We start from the raw sequence: 18,084 nt of genomic DNA, 5'->3' as shown, positions 1-18,084 counted from the left end.
AGGATTATCCACTATGGCTCGGGGTCCAGGATATTTATGGTCCAGTCACTTCTTTGGATGTTATGTCATCCTGTTCTACCGTTATTCAAGCACAGAGAACACATAACTACACTGAACAAACCTTATTAAAAGACAACTGTAAAGGAATCCTGGTTTCTTTAGCTATTTTATTAAATAATTTATAAAGTTGAGATGAGTGCAAAGATCTGATCATCCTCTCACTGTCCTTTAGCATCCCCAATATATAAGGGAATCGGATTAGTCCTTTAAAACATTTATGAAGAATGGAAGGCGGTGTGCAGGCCCTCACACATTAAAGCTTTAAGGTTCCAACACACCTCAGTTTAGCTAAAGCACCAGCTAAGTTGTTCCACACACCACCCATGACCTCACCTGACCTCCTAGTCAGTGCCTTCCCTAAATCCAAACTTCCCATTTGACTGTGTACAAAGGGGTAGTTACAGAAGAGAATAAGCCCCCCCCCCCCAGGCTTACACTCACTTTTGGGATTGTCTAGAAAATGCAATGTGACTTAGAGGCTAGTCCTGGCCCAATGCCTGGGGGTTGTTTTTGGTGATGCTTGAAGGACCATGTGGTGGTAGGGATGGAACCTGGGCCTACTGCATGCAAAGCGCACTCCCAGCACTAAGCGCTATTTCAAGTAGAGGCCATACAGTGCTGGGGTGGGGTCTGGGGCAATTTCCCGAGATGCTTCAATCTGCTGCCTGGAATCCACATTCAGTGATGCTCAGTGTGTGGTGTCAGGGATGAAATCCAGGGTCTCATGCATGAGAGGCACACATGATACCACTGAGCTACATTCAGATAAGAACTTTTAAATAAAAGAATTATAACAATATAATTGACATCATTGAGAAAAACGTCTGAACTCAAGTCCAGAAAAAAGTGCTACCACGGAAAAATAATGTTGTCAATGAAGGTCTGGAAACACTGGCCTTAAGGAAGGGCTGGTGAACAGTTTTCTAGATAGTTCTGGCCAGTGGAAGCTTTGATATAGCCAGTCTGGATCAGCTCGGCAAGCACACTTCAACCTTCTGGCTCTATCCACCGCAGAGTCCTTTAGCCCATCACAGTGTGCTCTCCAACGTGTTATAGTTGTCCTTGAAGCTCTTCAATTCCAGGAAGTGCTTGGCACGTTTACTCTTCTGACTGGAGGGAAGGTATGTCACCTGGATGGTTGTTGGGGAGGCGTCAGGAGACTGGGTCAGATCTTTGGCAGCTGACTGGTGCTGTCTCTGAGAGCTACCACTTCGTGCTTTGACCCTGAAGAAAAGAGAGGGCAGAGAAGCCCCAGACTGAAGATCAAAAGGAATATAGAGCAGGGCTCATCTGTCACGGAAATGCAGCTACAATCATCTCTGTCCTATCTTACAAACAAGTGTAAGTAGTTTATAAGAAGCAGAGAAACCAATTTTCCCAGAGTCCCTGGCCTGTCTCTGGCTCAATCTTTTTGTTTTTGGGACACACCTTCTGGTGTCCAGGGTTTACTTGTGGCTCTATACACAGGGATCAGTCCTGAGAGGGTTTGGGGACCATGTAGGCTGTTGGGGACTAAAGCCAGGTTGGCCTGGTGCAAGGCAAGTAGCCTACCTGTTGTACTATCTGACCCTCAGTTTCTTCATTTTAGTATGCTTAAAACTAACTACTTAATTCTGTAGTACATTTTAAATATACTACTTAATTCTGCTTTTTCCTCTCAAGCGTGTATGACACACGCTGCCAACACACTTGTACAAAAAATGAAGTAACTACTGGGTATTTTGGACATTACACTTGGTGCTTTTGGGGCCGAAGAAATACAACAGGTGGGTAAGGATTCTTGCCCTGCAATTACCAGGAATGCTCATGAGCACAGAATTTGAGCAGCAAAGGGTGTGGCCCTCTCTCACGCCCCATACAACAGAGCTCGGTGCTTTATCAGTACTTTATTAACCAGTATCTGAAAAACCCTATATGGAGTTCTCACCTATTTTGTAGGTTAAGCAACTGAGGGTACAATAAGTAAACTGCCTGAGGTGCCAAAGCATGGAATAGATCAAGGTTGAAATCTACATTTGGGATGGGGCGATGGATCAGAGCACATATTTTGCACGCAATTACTTTGCATGGAGGAGTCCTCAGCTCAACCCCTAGCACTGCATGGTCCCCCCAATACCTCTGGGTGTGACCCTGGGGCACTAAGCAGAGAGCAGCCCCCAAGTGCCATCAGACGTGGCCACCAAACAAAACAAAAACCTTGATTTTGGTGCTGGAGCAATACTTCAGTGGGTAGGGAGCTGCCATGCATATACCAACTTGGGTTCAATCCCCAGCATCCCATATGGTCCCCCAAGGACCACCAGAAATAATTCCTGAGTACATAGCCAGGAGTAACCCCTGAAAATTGTCAGGGATTCAGGTATGGCCCAAACCCCCACCCTCCCCCCAAAAACACCGTGATTTGTTATATTACAGAGGCTATGTTCTTCATTACATGCCATGAATATGTTTTGTTTTTGTATTTGGGCATACGGTGGTGCTCAGGGCTTACTCCTGGTACTGTGTTCAGAAATCACTCTTGGCAGGACTTGGGGGATCACATGGGGTACCAGTTGTTGAACTTGGGTTGGCTGCATGCAGTAGTATCTCTCTGACCCCATTCCATGAATTTTAGAAAAATAAATTTTTTTTAAAGAAAAAATTCAGAGGAGCTGGAGCAATAGCACAGCGTTTTGGTAGGGCAGGGCGTTTGCCTTGCACGCGGCTGACCCGGGTTCAATTCCCAGCATCCCATATGGTCCCCTGAGGACCGCCAGGGGTGATTCCTAAGTGCAGAGCCAGGAGTAACCCCTGTGCATCACCAGGTGTGATCCAAAAGAGAAAAAAAAAATTCAGAGCCTGATATTTTGGGGTGGGTGGAGGGTTACACCTGGCTATGCTCATGGATTACTCCTAGCAGGCCTGGGGCCATAAGGATAGATGTCAGGGATAGAACCCAAGTCAGCTGTGTGCAAGACAAGTGCCTACCCACTGTATTAGTGCTCTAGTCCCCCGACCCTTCAATTTTTAACAGGCCACCTGCATGATTTCTAGATCAATACTATTTTCATCCTTACATATTTATTTTCATCATTGCTTTAAGATTTTATTTTGTGGTTTGGTCTACTCCCAGATTCATGCTTAGGGTATCTGGGAATGAACCTGGGCCTCAAGAATACGAAAATTGTGCTGCAGTCTGTTGAGTGCACTCTTGGGCCCTTTTCTTTCTTTTTGATTATTTTTGTGTTTTTACTAGGATCTTTAAGATAGCTTACTTATAGGGACAGAAAAGAGAGAGAATAGACATGCCTTTTTATGTTTTAAGGAAGAGCCACAGGGGCTGGAGAGATAGTACAGTGGGCAGGGAGCACTTGCCTGGCAGACCCAGGTTCAATCCGCAGAACCCCATCTGATCCCCAAGTATCGCCAGGAGTAATTTCTGAGTACAGAGCCAGGAGTTATCCCTAAGCACTGCCAGGTGTGGCCCAAAAGCAAAACAAAACAAGAAAGAGCCATATTCAACACAGCAGAAAACATGGATTAATTTCACAGCTAGTAACTTTGTATTCTAGACTGGTTTTCCTTCTAATTTCATTTTAACATGTACATAAGAAGTATAATAAAACTATGCTAGTACACATCAAACACTTTCCCAGGCAAGTTAGGCTTCCTCTCTTGTAATACAATCAACTGTTTACTTAATAAGATGCCAGTATTTCAGTCAGAAGGTTTAAGTATAAAATACTATATTCCCAGGATGGGGACATCATTACAGTGCTAGACCAAGTATGTTTGCAGCTCCAAGTTCAATCCCAGATACAGCATGCCTTCCTTCCACCCTACTACAACCGGTGTGGCCCTGGAGGTCCCCAGCACTGCTGGGAGTGGCATCTAAAAACAAAACAAAACAAGACAAAAACAAGGCCAGAGTGATAGTATCACAGGGTGTTTTTCTTGAATGTGGCAGACCTGGGTTTAAATCTGGGCATCCCATATGTTGGTTTTTGTTTTTTTGCTTTTGGGGTCACATCAGGCAATGCAAAGGGGTTACTCCTGGCTCTGCACTCAGAAATTACTCCTGGCGGTGCTCAGGGGACCATATGGGATCCTGGGAATCGAACCTAGGTAGAGCCACAAGGCAAACGCCCTACCCGCTGCGCTATTGCTTCAGCCCCAGGGCATCCCATATGGTTCCTGAAGTCCACCAGGAGTGATCCCTGAACTACTCAGGGCCAGATATAAGCCCTGAGTCAGGTTTGGCCCAGCAATCACCAAAACACCCCCATAAAACTGCACAAAACCCGTAAAATTAGATCCCCTCAATGGCTTAACACATTATACCAATTTTGCCTCCTTTTTTAGTTTTTGGGACCACACCCAGTGGCGCTTAGGTGTTACTTATTCCTGGTGGTGTTCCAAGAACTCTATGTGTTGCCTGGTATCAAAATACAATCAGCTGCATGCAAGGCAAGCACCAAACTTTAGTACTACTCTTTTGACCCTGTCAATACTGAAATTTTATTGGGTTAGACTCAAAAATAAAGGGAAGAGAGGCAGTAGAGGCTAAGGCATTTGTCCTGCAGATGGCCCAGTTCAATCCCCGGTTGAAGCACCGGCCCCACAGTATCACCAACAGCCATCACTGAGCACCGCAGAGTGTGGCTCCAATCCCTCCCTCCGTCCCCATAAACGAAAGAGACAAAAACCAAACACCAGAAAGAGATGCACAAAAAAGCAGAAGAAACTTTTGCTTTGTTTTTGGGATACAACCAAGGGTGCTTAGGGTTTACTCCTGGCTCTGCGCTCCACAATCACTCCTGGTGGTGCTTAGGGGACCATATGGGATGCTGGGGATTGAACCCCGGCTCAGTTGCATGCATAGCGAACACCTTACCCACCGTACAATCTCTCTGCCTTTCCCTGCTCCCTTCCAGCCCATTTTGCTTTACTAAAGGTCATCCCAGTGTGGGAAAGACCCATCTACATCGAATTCTCCAGCAATTCCCTCTGACACATTCCCTTTCAACTCACACTGTGGCCAGCTCACTCAGGGCCTCCTTATATCGCAGGTACTCACTCTGGCCAAAGACCTGAGGAGAGAAGAAGAAAGCTTGAGGATCTCACCAATGGGCAATCCCTCTCATTCTCTTAAAGACAAGATGGCCACCCTCTTACCCCTGTCCCATAGCGAGCTGTCTCATAGCCATCCAGCAAGGTATCGATGAGGGCCTTGCGCACGCCTTTGAAAGGTGTAGTGGTGCTGCGAAGGTCTAGCAGATAGGAGCGAAAATTCTTGCCCATTAAAGAACGGGGATGCCGGCCTTCAACATGAAATGGAATCTCTGAGGAGATAAAAGCAAAGATCGTTTTTCTCCTGTTTATAAATCTTTCTAGTTAATTTTCTAAATGTAGAAACAGGTCTGATGTATGAGCTGGATGGAACTGGTATTTTTGGGTAATCTTTCCTTTTTAATATTTTTGTTTCTTGGGTCATGCCCAATGCTGCTCAGGGTTTTTTTTTTTTCCCGCTTTTTGGGTCACACCTGGCGATCCACAGGGGTTACTCCTGGCTTTTTAATTACACAGAGGAATTACTCACGAATTACTCCTGGCAGTGCTCAGTGGACCATATGGGATGCTGGGAATCGAACCTGCGTCGGCTGCATGCAAGGCAAACGCCCTACCCATTGTGCTATCGCTCCAGCCCCTGCTCAGGGCTTATTACTGGCTTTGTACTCAAGGATCACTCCTGACAGGACTCAGGTGACCACATGTGGAATCAAACCTGTGTTAACCTCACGTAAGCAAGTAATTGTATGCATGAGACTTGGGTTCCAGCCCTGATACAACCAAAAGCCAAATAACTAAAAGCATAGAAGTGTGATTAAGTGGTAATTTGCTGTCAGCAACATAACTATAAGCTCTACCAATGGACCAATGGCACACAATAGTACTGTTATTGAAATTAATCCTCTTGTCCATCCTGGCTTTAAGATGAAATAGAAATCATGTTTAAGAGATAAATACATATGACGATGATCACAGAATGAAAACAACCTTAAAGTCATGTGTCTTGCGTTTAGTGAAACAACTGATGTTGCCTGTCCTCTTGTTGTGGTTGTTTTCCTTACCCCTCACAGCTGTCTGACTTGGGTGGGAAGATAAGCAAATCACCACCATCAAGTTCATGGAACTCACAGTCTAAAGAAAAGAACACGGGGCCGGAGCGATAGTCCAGTGGGGAGGACGTTTGCCTTGCATGCGTCTGACCTGGGTTCGATCCCAGCATCCTATATGGTCCCTCAGCTCTGCCAGGATTCCTGAGCACAGAGCCAAGAGTAACCCCTGAGCATCGCTGGGTGTGACCCAAAAAGCAAAAAACATGGTCTCTCCTTTGGAGAGCAAATAAGTTGCCTAAGTAGTTGGTTTTTAACAGTTCTCAGGCCTGCAGTTGAAAACTAGTGGTCTAAATCACTTTCCTAGGTAAGAGTGATCCAGAACTCGAAGGGGCAGAAAGAGTAAACTGAAGAGAGGTATGTCCCTTCTCCTCCAGGACACCTTTCAGCATCCCACTGAAGCCTGTCAAGCAGAACCTTACCAGAGGCACGGATGGCATCCAGAGCTTTCATTCTGTATAAATAGTTGTAGCAATCTGTTAAGAAAGAGTCTCAGTTATAACCCTCAAAAGACTCTCCAAACTCTAATCAACTGTCTGCCCACCTCTAACCTATACCCAGTAACAGAGGAATTACACAGGCAGTAAAGTCAGAAGCTGTAATGACTGCTCTGAGAACAAAGGGATTCTGACCTTGTGGAGCTCCTCACTGAAGTGGAACATCCAAGAGATTGCCACGTACCCTGATTTCCCTGGGTTTCCAGCTCTAATAGTCTTGCATCATCATCTGCAAGAAGCTGAGGTTCATACTTGACATCTTGAACCTTGGATAGTCGGATATCAATTTCCTCTTTCAAGTCCTGTTTATGTAGAAATAATCATATACAATAACTTACCCTATATTCTGCTTACTAACAATCTGGAAATGGAACACAGCAAGTCAACTAAGACAATGAAAGCACAAAAACTGCTCATCTGAATACTGAAAGTCATATAAACATTTAAAAATAAAATAGAGGGGCTAGAGTAATAGTCCAGTGGGTATAGTGCTTGCCTTGCTCATGACTGACCTCGGTCCAATTTGCCAGATCCCCAGAGCCTGCTAGGAGTGATCCCTTAGTATAGATGCAGGAGTAAGCCCTGAGATTGCTGGGTGACTATCAGGAAAAAAAAAAAAAAAAAAGGAGTACAGAATGTGATGGAGAGGTAGTATAGTGGGTAAGGTACTTGCTAGAATGCAGCTGACCTGGGTTCAGCAGTGCATATGGTTTCCTAGAGCATCGCTAGGAGTAATCCCTGAGCAGAGTCAGAAAATAAACCCTAAGCTTCATTGGGTGTGTCTCCCTCAAATAAAACAAGAATGAGATAGGATGCTCTAAGAACCTAAGTTGTACATCTTAGCTAGACGTTTTGGGTAAGGTTGGAAAGTGCCTAGGGCCTTACTCACCCACATAATGCGCGTCCTACCTGAATCACATATCCCACACTCCTCTAGGCTATATCCTTTTTCTCTTTTTGTTTATAGGCCACACCCAGTAGTGCTCAGGGAACAATGGGGATCCAGGAATTGAACTTGGAATTCCTGCATGTGTCCTAGCACTCTGAGCAATATCCCCCCTCCCCGCAAAGAGAATGTGCTTTGTTCTTCCTTGGCAATAACTGGCAGTGCTCAGGAAACTATGCTGTGCTGGGGACTGAACCTGGCCTTCCTGCATGCAAAGCATGTGCTCCAGAGCCTATCAAGCTTTCTCTGGCACCAAAGAAAGAATTCTATAAAGCAAAAGGAATCCTATCTAGAATGAGGAAAGAGGTCCTAAGTAGTCAAAAGTTGTGTTTCAGAGGGGGGTGGGAAATGGATGGGTGCTCTATCAAACTTCGTGCCTCAGATAAAAGCTTGTCTTATCACTGACCTGCCTCCCTAGACATTAGTTCAAGTTTTTATTGGTAAGTTCTCACTCTCACTCTCTTTTGAGTTATTTCTCTGATTCTTCTGTGGTTAACTTGTAGCAAATTAAACCTTAGAGGAAGGAGGTACTGATGACTGTTGGAAAGCTAAGGGAATGCAGACAGAACTGTTTCAGGCAGTGGCATCTTGAGGCTTAAGGGACTGGAGAACAGACTTTGCATGCAGAAGCCAATAGGATGGATCTTCAGCATTGCATGTTGCCACAACACTGAGGGAATGCTCCCGCTCATTCCCAATGCCCTAGAGGAGCAAGTTAAAAGACTCAGTGACTTTACTTTGTGTGTGCATGTCTGTATCAATACCTACATATATATATATGTGTGTGTGTGTGTGTGTGTATACACACACAATTATTTTGGGGTCACACCTGGCAGTGCTCAGGAAACCCTATGTAGTGCAGCAACCCACTTGGTCAAGGGCAAATGTCCTATCTCTTAGGCCCCAAACAGGAGCTCAAGGAAAACAGAACGTTGGTCTTGAAGTTGCGACAAATGTGTATGAGCTCTTACCCTCCAACTTACTTGCTTTTTACTGTGAGAAATTGAGTACGTACTATGTGTAGGCCCCAGCTTTACGGTGTTGAACAGGTCAAGGTGCCTGCATTCTTTGTGGGTTTTTTTTTTTCCTTCTTTTTTGGGTCATACCTGGCAATGCACAGGGGTTACTCCTGGCTCATGCACTCAGGAATCATTCCTGGCGGTGCTCAGAGGATCATATGGGATGCTGGGAATCTAACCTGGGTCAGCCGCGTGCAAGGCAAACGCCCTCCCCGCTGTGCTATCGCTTCAGCCCCAAGGTGCCTGCATTCTTGCAGCTGAATATCTAATGGGAAAGAGGCATTAACACACTGGCAGCAGCATAGCGACTTGTGTAAACTAAGCCTCATCCAAGCGTGCATCCTATTAAGACTACACACGAGAAGGAAGTCTACTGTAAAAGACTATTCAGGAAAACCAAGACCGTTATGAGAAAGCAGGGAACTATCTACTTAAAAATATTTAAAACCTAGAGCCGCAGAGATGGCACAAGGGCCAAGGGGCTTGCCCTGCATGCGACCAAGCTAGGTTCCAACCCCAGCACCGCACAGGGACGCCCCAGTCTGAGCATGAGTGATCCCTGAGCCCTGCCAGGAATGGGCAAAAACCCGAAAAACTGAAATAAAAATATTGGACATTATCTCAACGTTGAATGGGGAAACACCTTGCCCCAAGGGGCTTGGTGCAGTCTTGCGTCCTGCAGACACGAACCCAAAACTCGGGTAAGCTACAGGCTGTACACACCCCACAGTCCCAGGTGAGCTAGGGATGCAGGGCACCGTGGCTGCCCCCAATCGGGGCGCGCAGGCGGGTGGGAAGCGACACAGGCCCCGGGAGCATTCCAGGTTCTCCTTGCACGCCGAGGAGCCCAGGATCGGGGAACCGGGCCCGGTCCGGGCCTCGAGGGCCTACCTTGGGGGCGTTGTGGCCCACGGGGACGTGAGGTCCCCTCCGCGACTTCATGGCAAAACGCATGATCTGCCTCTTGACAAAGATGAACAGCAGCACAAACACCTGCCGAGAGACGCCAAGAGGCCTGAGCGCGCCGCCCGCGCCGCGCCCGCGCCCACGCGGGCTCGCGGGGGCCAGAGCTGCGGCAGGGGCGCCCGGCGCGGAGGTAACGCGCGGGGGAGCGGCGGGACGGGGCTGCCCCGAGGGGGGGCGCGGGGTCTCCTCACCAGGCTGCCGTAGGCCATCACGAGCACGACGTTCACCCCGGACAGCCAGTTACTGCTGGGCGCCATGGCCCCCCCACCCCGCGCCGGCCGGCCCCGCGGGGCCCCGCCGCCCCTGTCAGCCCGGGCCGCCCCGAAGCGCCTCGGCCATTTCCTCAGAGGGAAACAGCCAGGTGGGCCCGGCCTGAAAATATGGCGGCCGCCATGGGGGCGGGGAGCGGAGAACACCGCCCTCCCGCGGGCGCTCGGCACGTGACCCGGGGCAGCGCCTGCAGCCGGGCGCCGAGGCGGCGGAAGAACGCCCGGAAGAGGAAGCGGCCGCCGGCCGCGCGTCACGTGGCGGAGGCGGGGCCAGCGCGGAGAGGCGGGGTGGCCGCGCGCGGCCGGAGTCAGGCGTCTCGTGGCGCGGCGGCGCGCGCACGCTTGCGTGCGCGGCCCTTTCGCGTCACGTGCTGAGGGACGCAGGAAGGCAAGTGGGAGGGGGAAGGCGCGAGAGCGAGCGCGAGAGGGAAAAGCAGGGAGGGGGGGCGGGGAGGAGGGAACCTTATATCACGTGACAGGGGCGGCGCGGCCCGGGGTGTCAGTGTGGAGGAGACTGAGGTAAAGTTGGGAGCGCAGCGGCGTTGGCGGCGGCGGCGGCGGCAGCGGCAGCGCGGCGGGGCCGGGTATTGTCCGCGGCCCCTTTAAATCCGCGATCCCCCTTTTACCCTCCCTTCCTTCCCCCCTACCCCGCCGTGCCCCCCCCGGTCGAGGCCCCCCGCACCGTGTGTCCCCCTGCTGTACGCCCCCCCAGTCGTGCGAACCTTGGCGCGTCCCCCTCCCCCCGCACAGCGAGTCGGCCGCCCGAGGTTTTGTTTATGGTCGGCTTCGCGGCCTAGTGGGCCGCGCCAGAGCCGGGGCCTCGATTTGGGAGCGTGGCCGGGGCGGGGCTTGGGGTAGCCGGAGCGGGCGGGGGGGGGGGCCATGCGGCTAGAGCTTGAAGCGAGTGGGGGAGAGCGAGAAAGCGCGAGTGAGCGAGGCCTGGGCCCCGCCTGAGGTAGGGCTCGGTGTGGACCGCGGCCGGTGCTTGTGAGGAGACGCGGGGGGTCCCCCTCCCCTCCCGGCCCGCTGCGGGCCTCCCCGAGCCGGCTCCGGCCTGGCGTGGGGGGGCGGGGAGGGCACGGGGTGGAGCTGCCCCAAACTCCCCCATGTGGCCCTCGCTCCGGAGTGCGGAGGCCGAATTGGTTCCGGGTGGGAGGGAAGGCGGCGATTGGCCCCCGCGAGCGCCCGAGGTGGCGCCGAGCGAGCGGGGTGCGCCCCCCCGCCACGCGTGGGCTTGCGGCCCCTCTCGGGCCCCGCTCTTTGTCAGTGCCCCTCGGCACCCTCCCCGGCGCCTCCGCTCGGCGCGCCGGCCCGCTTCCTCCCCGCGTTCCCTCGGAGGTGGGGGGGCCCCCGAAACAATTCTGCCGCGACTGGGGCGATGGGGTCTCCTTCGCAGAGGCGAGGGATTACGCCTCAGGGACGCCACTCGGGCAGTCGGGCGGCGACTCCGCTGCCGCTGGGACGGGGGACCCCGATTTCCGCGGCCCCCGGCCCGCCGCGCGGACGATGTCACAAACAGGCCGCTGGTTGCCACCCTCCGGCCGCGGGGCCGCCCCTGGCCGAGCGTGTGGTGGGAAGAAAAGACCCGGGGCAGGCGCTGGGTTTTTGGTCATTGTTACTCGTCCTTTGCCTCTGATCGACCCCAAGGATTCGGAGGAGGAATCTGTGTTGTTTTGGCCCTCCTCTCTTCCTCATCTGCCTCTCCCCGGCCGGCCCCCCACCCTGGTCCTGCTTTGGGGACGTCGGAGGGACTTGGGCGGTGGAGAGGTGCGGGGGGCGCCTAAGCCTTGCCCGAGACCCCGGTGCTCAGGCTGAGACCCTGCCCCAGTTATCTGCAGATGAGACTGTCAGATGGTGTTGGGTGCGGGCGGGAGCTCCCGACGTGAGCCTGAAGACGTGCGCTGCCGGGTGTGGGTCTCGGAAGCCTCCCTGGGGCCTCACTCGGGGAACGGCGCCCCGAGATTGGAGGCCGGGGGTCTTGTTAACGGAGCCCCTAGGGGATTCCAGGGCTCCGTTGGAGGCAGCAGGCCGGCTCCCCCCAGTCCAGCCTCAGTTTCTGAATTATCTTCGCCAATTAGATTGTGAGCTCCCTGAGGGCAGTGACCCAGTCGTATTGCTTTTGTATTTTTTAAAGTACTGGACACGTAGTCGATGCTCAATAAATGCTTGTGATTTGTTTTTTTCCTGTAAAATTTCTCTGGCTATTTTTTTAAGTAGCTGGTTTTCAAAACACGGTCGAAGGCACTTCTGTGTTGAAACCTGTACTTGTTCCTTTGCTCTTTCTCTGGTGTCTGATCCTTGTCACTTTTATTCTCTTTAATATTTTTGTTTCAAAGAAAGAGTGCTTCAGAGTTCTTGTCTCCTTGTACTAACTCTGGGTATGTGTCTCTGTTACTACAAGGCTGCTAATTCTGTGCTCTCCAGTGATCCATCCGCGATCACTAACTTTGGACCTGTTGCTCGGTGTTGTTACTTCCTAGGTGGTAAAAATTTTTAAGTCACATTTCAAAGCACTTGCAAGAGGTAAATGGAAGCTAATAGCAAAAGTGATTAGAAGGATTCCCCCCCTCCGGTAATTATGTGGCTTTCAAGATGTCTTTAATATATATCATTGACTGGTTTGGTACACTGTGGTATATGTAACTAGTCATGCAATTCACATCGGCATTGTAACTCATGCTCGCAAATTGAAATCACATGCGGACTAGAAAACATTTAGTACTTGTAAGTTACAGGAGTGGCTACTCCTAGAAACTTCATCTTAGAACCAATAGTGCATAATAATTTTCCTCTTCTCCCTCTCCTTTGTTGCTCTGAATTTAGGGGTACGTGAGTAAACAACACTTGTATTTTGTTGAGTTTTTTTTTTTTAATTACGTGTTGAAACAACTATACTGTCAGCCTGGGAAAATGGACTACTCTGTAGCAAATAATTCTGTGCTAGCTCCACATATTTTCAGGACTTGGTGTGTACACGAGGGTAGGGGCAAGAGGTAATTGTTAAAAGTCAGCTCTGATGTAGCCTTAAAAATCTTGGTAAGGGTGGGGGATGTAGTGGGGGATGTAGTTCAGTAGTAGAGAACTTGCTTGTGGGAGAATTTGGAGTTTTACTCCCTGAGCTGCAAAAAGGAAAAAAGAAATGTCTTTGTTGTAGACAATGTAGAACTTTTAATTCTTACTGACCAGACTGCATCAAAGAAACAAAGACCTCTGCAACTAGTGACTGCAGCGACTAGAAATTTGTTTACAGGGAAGTTAGCTTTCTTTGTTTCCAAGAAATAGGTGAAATTTGCTTCAGTAATAGTTAATCCTCTCATTTTTTATTAGAAACCCACCTTTTCTCAAGTCCATCTTTTCACCACCTTTCTCCAGCCCAACCAGTCTAGCATTGTCTCCTGGGTAGTTTAGAATTAACCTGAATTCACTAGTGAAAAAATAAATACAAAGCAGAAAGGTATAAACTGCTTTTCAAGGGGACAGAACAATTCAAAATAACCTTATTTTGATTACCCATCACATGATGCTTTTTTTGTTTAATAAATGCAGCAACTGAGATTGCATTATAAAGCGAAGTATGAATAAAGGGAACTTAAATTCAATAGAATCCTTTCTTGTTGGAAGTGTTGTTGTATTAAAAACCTGGTTTGGGGAAGGCCTTGTATGTTCTGTGTCTCTTTAAAGACTCAACAAGGACATGCCAGCAATGATGCTTCAAATTTAACATTTCCCAGAAGCTCTTTCCTCCAAATAAAACTTTGTGCTAGATGCTTTTGGTTTGGGACAAATTTGGGACTCTATATATTAAGGTGAGTGGTGAAGGGTAATTACAACTCTGGTTTCTTGAAACTGTGGACTAGGAAACCAAAAGCACTGTGTTGTCATTACTAGCCAAGGAACTGAGATTCTGGGAAAGTTCACTGACATTGAAACATCTTCTTGAAGGCTATGGAGCTCCCCTATCATATCCTGAAAGCTAGAAACGACAGAAAAAGTCTAGATTTGAGATGTTATTTCCCAGAGGGTCGAGATTACTTGCAACTTACTTAGAACGAGGTTTTTAAAGCAGTTGAAATTGTTTTCATAGGGTACAGTATTTGAAATTATCTTTATTTGGAGTGTAGATAAATTTCCTGGAAGGGTTTTGCTTCTTGGCTTCACTGATTATCTTTCTTTTTGTCGAAGGACTTAAAGATATTTTCACCTATATAAAATATAGACTGTTGATTATTAACAATTGGTTTGCTTTAAGGCTGCAGAACTTCACAAAGCCTACTTTCAGGGTACTGTTACCAGATTGTGTAGCTTAAAAAAAAAAAACACAAACCATCATTTATATATGCTTTATATATTTCTTGGCACACAAAAATGGTTTAACAGCCATATTTCTTAAGAACTTAATTTATCCAGCTGTCTCAAGAACAGTGAATTGCCGTGGTTTTTTATTTGGAAGAAAGGAAAGTGATGAAGGTATTGATGAAAGAGGTTGAAAACATTGTGTCCACATTAAACATCTAAACTCCTTTTTTGTTTTTTTTGTTTTTTAACTTTCAGTATTCTACCTTGTAAATACTATTATTTGTATATACTGTAAATGATGACGTCGGTGGGCACTAATCGAGCCCGGGGAAACTGGGAACAACCTCAAAACCAAAACCAGACACAGCACAAGCAGCGGCCACAGGTAAAGAACCAAGGGATAGGATCTATGAGCAGCCTTGCTGCTGATGGTTACTGGTTTCCATGCAGTGCAGCAGCAACATTCTATGTTTTGGGATTTTGATATGGTTTCTCTTTCCTGGAGGTGGGGCAACCCAGGTGTGATCATAGAGGGTCGTTCCTGTTGGCGCAGAAGGCCCAGACAGTGCTGGGGATCAGAATGGAGATGGCCACATGCAGAGCATGCAGTATGCTCTTCATTTTGAACTATTCTTCCTCAGCCCCACGCCAACCCGTGTTGTGTTTTTTGTTTGTTTGTTTCTGTGGTACCAGGGGGTTATAAAAGTTTAACTGTTTAGGAAGAACTGATCCTGTGCTTTAATCTCAAGATGACATTTCCTTTTTTCCATCTGAACCATTTTAGCAATATACTTAGAATACTTGTTTAGGAGTTTGGGTCACACCTGATGGTGCCTAGGTTCTACTCCCAGTGCTCTCTGCTCAGGAAAAGTGGTTACAAGGATTGAATTTAGGCTTTTTGCATACAAAGCATGCAGTTAGCTCATTGAGCTCTCTCTTGTAGCCCCAAATACATTCCCCCCATATCTTCTAACTTTAAATCTTTCTAGGCAGTCTTTATCTTGCCACTTTTCCTCTGCTTATATTAATCCTAAATTGCCGTTTAAATTTTGTTTCATAGAGGCCTAATCTGTTCTTTTTCTCTTGAGAACTTTGTGTTTCTTTAGAATTAACAGATGAGACACCCTAGAGTGTTGCTCAGTTTGGGGGCTACATCTGGTTGTGCTCAGGGGACCATGTGACATCTGGACCAAACCCATGTTTTCTGCATGCAAAGCATATGCTCATCTTTAAGGTGTAAATTAACTTCATGATTACTGAGATTTATGTTTTTTTATTCTTTTGTTTGGCCATACCTGGCAGTGCTAGGGAGAAGAGGTGGAGGTGTCTTGGTGTCTAAACCTTGTGCTCCTGAGTGCAAAGCTCAAACCTTTTGAACCATCTCCATGGCCCTTCATCATTTTTCCTTTTACCTCTGTTTCCAAAGGAACTTGCTACTTTGTTTTTGGGTACACCCAGCAACATTTAGGGCTTTGTGCTCAAGGATTACTCCTAGTGGAGCTCAGGGTGCCATCTGGGGTGTCAGGGAATAGAACCTCAGTTGGTTGCATGCATCTTACCCGCTGTACTATGGCTTCTTTTCCAGAGGAATTTGAGCCAGAATTTTAAACTTTATTGGGACAGTAGTATTCCTGGAATTTTGTAAAGATTGAATTCTTAAAAAATAGTGTATCCTCAAACTAAACCCTGTATTTTCCAGACTCAAGAATAAGAGGATAACATTGGCTATGCAGAAACAGGAACTGGGTTTACACATGACTTTTCAAATGTATTAATGTGAATTAAAGCACAAATGTTTCAAAGTGGTACTGTGTTCTCAAGTTCAAGATGAGAGCCTTTGGGGTGGGATGATGGGTGGATGTGTGAGTACCTGCTGTACTTTCTCACTGGCCCCTGGAATGCCTTTTACTGAAGGATGGTGGAGAAAGTATTTTAAAGGGACTACAGAATGAAATATGATAGCGTCTCTCTTTTGTCATTTTGTTGATTGAAATATCATAAATGGTGCTTATAAGAATAGGAAATTAATGTGGGAAGTAGAGTGGATATTGATGACAGGGCTCACTATTTTTCTTTAAACCATTGTTTCCCAAAGTGGACTATACTGTGCCTTGGGAAATGATCCTAGAGAGTGAAGTGGTCATACAGAATTGGGTGGGGGGGTGGGAGGATGATTTCTATTTGTTTTAAGAAACAAGCAAAGGGGGTACTGAGTGATCTCTTCAAAAGATGGTAAACCACATAAGTTTGGGAGCAGCTTTTGTTTCTGTTTTTGGGTCATTCCTGGTGATGCTTAGGGGTTACTCCTGGCTCTGCATTCAGGGATCACTCCTGTCGGTGTTCAGGGAACCAGATTGGATGTTGGGGATCGAACCTGGGTTGGTGTGTGCATGGCAAGCACCCTACTCACTACCATCTTTCCAACCCCAGGTTTGAGAACTTCTATTCTAAGGTGTTGCTTTTTCATCATGTTTTGATCTCATCTCAATTCCTAGGCTACTGCAGAACAAATTAGACTTGCACAGATGATTTCGGACCATAATGATGCTGACTTTGAGGAAAAGGTGAAACAAGTGAGTATTATTAATTTGCCCTAAACTATGAAAAAAAGACCAGTATTAAAGCATAATGAAATTAAATAGATGTCTTCCAGTGTACTTTTTTAGTCAGCATTAAAGAAGTATGATCTGAAATTTAATAGCTTAAGCCACTAGATAAATACTTTTATTGTCTGTTTTACTGTACTTCTTTGGAGAGATAGCATGTTCAAAGGGATTTTTTCTTAAGTTGAACTTATTTTGTTGTCATTATTTTTGGGGCACTGCCAGCTATGCTCAGTAGGTTACTCATGGCTCTACACTCAGGATCACTCCTGGTATGCTGATCAAGTGTTTCTGGATTTTACTTTGTTAGTTGACTTGTTTGTTTCCTTTTGGTAAATTCTTTTGGTCCCATCCCTGACCTTAGGTATTGCTGTTTACTTTAAGAACTAGAATACAATAATTCTGTACATTTTGCTTTGAAAGCCTATTTTTCCCCAAGCACAATTAGTATGTTCATTTTCTTCACCTAGCTTCCTTCATGAGGGGTGCAAACTTTTTCATGACAATTGCTTATCTTTCTCTTTTAGTTGATTGATATTACGGGCAAGAACCAGGACGAATGTGTCATTGCTTTACATGACTGCAATGGAGATATCAACAGAGCCATCAATGTACTACTGGAAGGAAACCCAGATACGGTACAGTGCCAATAAAGTGTTCTCTGGGTCCTGGTTGAGAGGGTTATATTCTAAAAGTTGCAAGTGAAGTCACTGTCACTGTCACTGTCATCCCGTTGCTCATCAATTTGCTCGAGCAGGCACCAGTAACGTCTCCATTGTGAGACTTGTTGTTACTGTTTTTGGCATATCGAATAAGCCACGGGTAGCTTGCCAGGCTCTGCCGTGGGGGCGAGATACTCTCAGTAGCTTGTTGGGCTCTCTGAGAGGGGCAGAGGAATTGAACCCGGGTTGGCCGAGTGCAAGGCAAATGCCTTACCTGCTGGGTTATCCGCCAGCCCGCAAGTGGAGTAACTTAGCTTAACATATGTCACTATTATTTAAATAGAGCAGAGACCTATCTTAGTATTTGCTGTACTTAAAATGCATTTGAAATAGGAGAAAATAAGTAAAATCAATCTCTCCTAATTGGCTGGCAATAAGTTACTAATTCTTGGTTAGTGACTTTTCATTACTGAGTTCATCTGATTTAACCTGGGTTCAATCCCCAGGACTCCATATGCCCCAGCGGGCCCACCAGGACTAATCTTGAGCGCAGAACCTGGAGTGGGCCCCAAACGAAACCAAAGAAAAGGTACTTTTTAATAGCCTTAGGT

General features: G+C 47.4%; 2 protein-coding genes across 21 annotated transcripts in view; one reads left to right on the top strand and one right to left on the bottom strand.

Annotated features, from left to right (window-relative positions):
• Positions 1-147: 147 nt before the first annotated feature.
• C5H1orf43 (chromosome 5 C1orf43 homolog) lies at positions 148-10,149 on the bottom strand. Its single transcript, XM_055138729.1, has 7 exons — positions 9,835-10,149; positions 9,569-9,670; positions 6,897-7,014; positions 6,638-6,691; positions 5,215-5,381; positions 5,071-5,129; positions 148-1,284 (listed from the first exon to the last, which is right to left on the bottom strand). The coding sequence occupies exons 1-7, from the start codon at positions 9,898-9,900 to the stop codon at positions 1,089-1,091; spliced, it is 762 nt and encodes a 253-aa protein (XP_054994704.1). The 5' UTR covers positions 9,901-10,149; the 3' UTR covers positions 148-1,088.
• Positions 10,150-10,321: 172 nt separating this feature from the next.
• Positions 10,322-18,084, top strand: part of UBAP2L (ubiquitin associated protein 2 like) — a 54,700-nt gene continuing 46,937 nt past the window's right edge. For 18 of the 20 annotated variants that reach the window (XM_055137643.1, XM_055137647.1, XM_055137650.1 and 15 more), the window contains exons 1-4: positions 10,402-10,496; positions 14,464-14,593; positions 16,704-16,781; positions 17,339-17,449. In XM_055137643.1, coding sequence (XP_054993618.1) covers positions 14,504-14,593; positions 16,704-16,781; positions 17,339-17,449 — 279 coding nt within the window. In that variant the 5' untranslated portion in view covers positions 10,402-10,496; positions 14,464-14,503. Of the gene's footprint in view, positions 10,497-10,842; positions 10,868-14,463; positions 14,594-16,703; positions 16,782-17,338; positions 17,450-18,084 lie in introns of those variants that run through there. The other 2 variants (XM_055137636.1, XM_055137637.1) reach the window with 2 other exon arrangements.

The sequence above is a fragment of the Sorex araneus genome, chromosome 5 (assembly GCF_027595985.1).
Source record: "Sorex araneus isolate mSorAra2 chromosome 5, mSorAra2.pri, whole genome shotgun sequence".
Taxonomy (NCBI): Eukaryota; Metazoa; Chordata; class Mammalia; order Eulipotyphla; family Soricidae; genus Sorex; species Sorex araneus.
The sequence above is the reverse complement of the archived record's forward strand: the minus strand, read 5'-3'. Positions and strand labels throughout refer to the sequence as shown.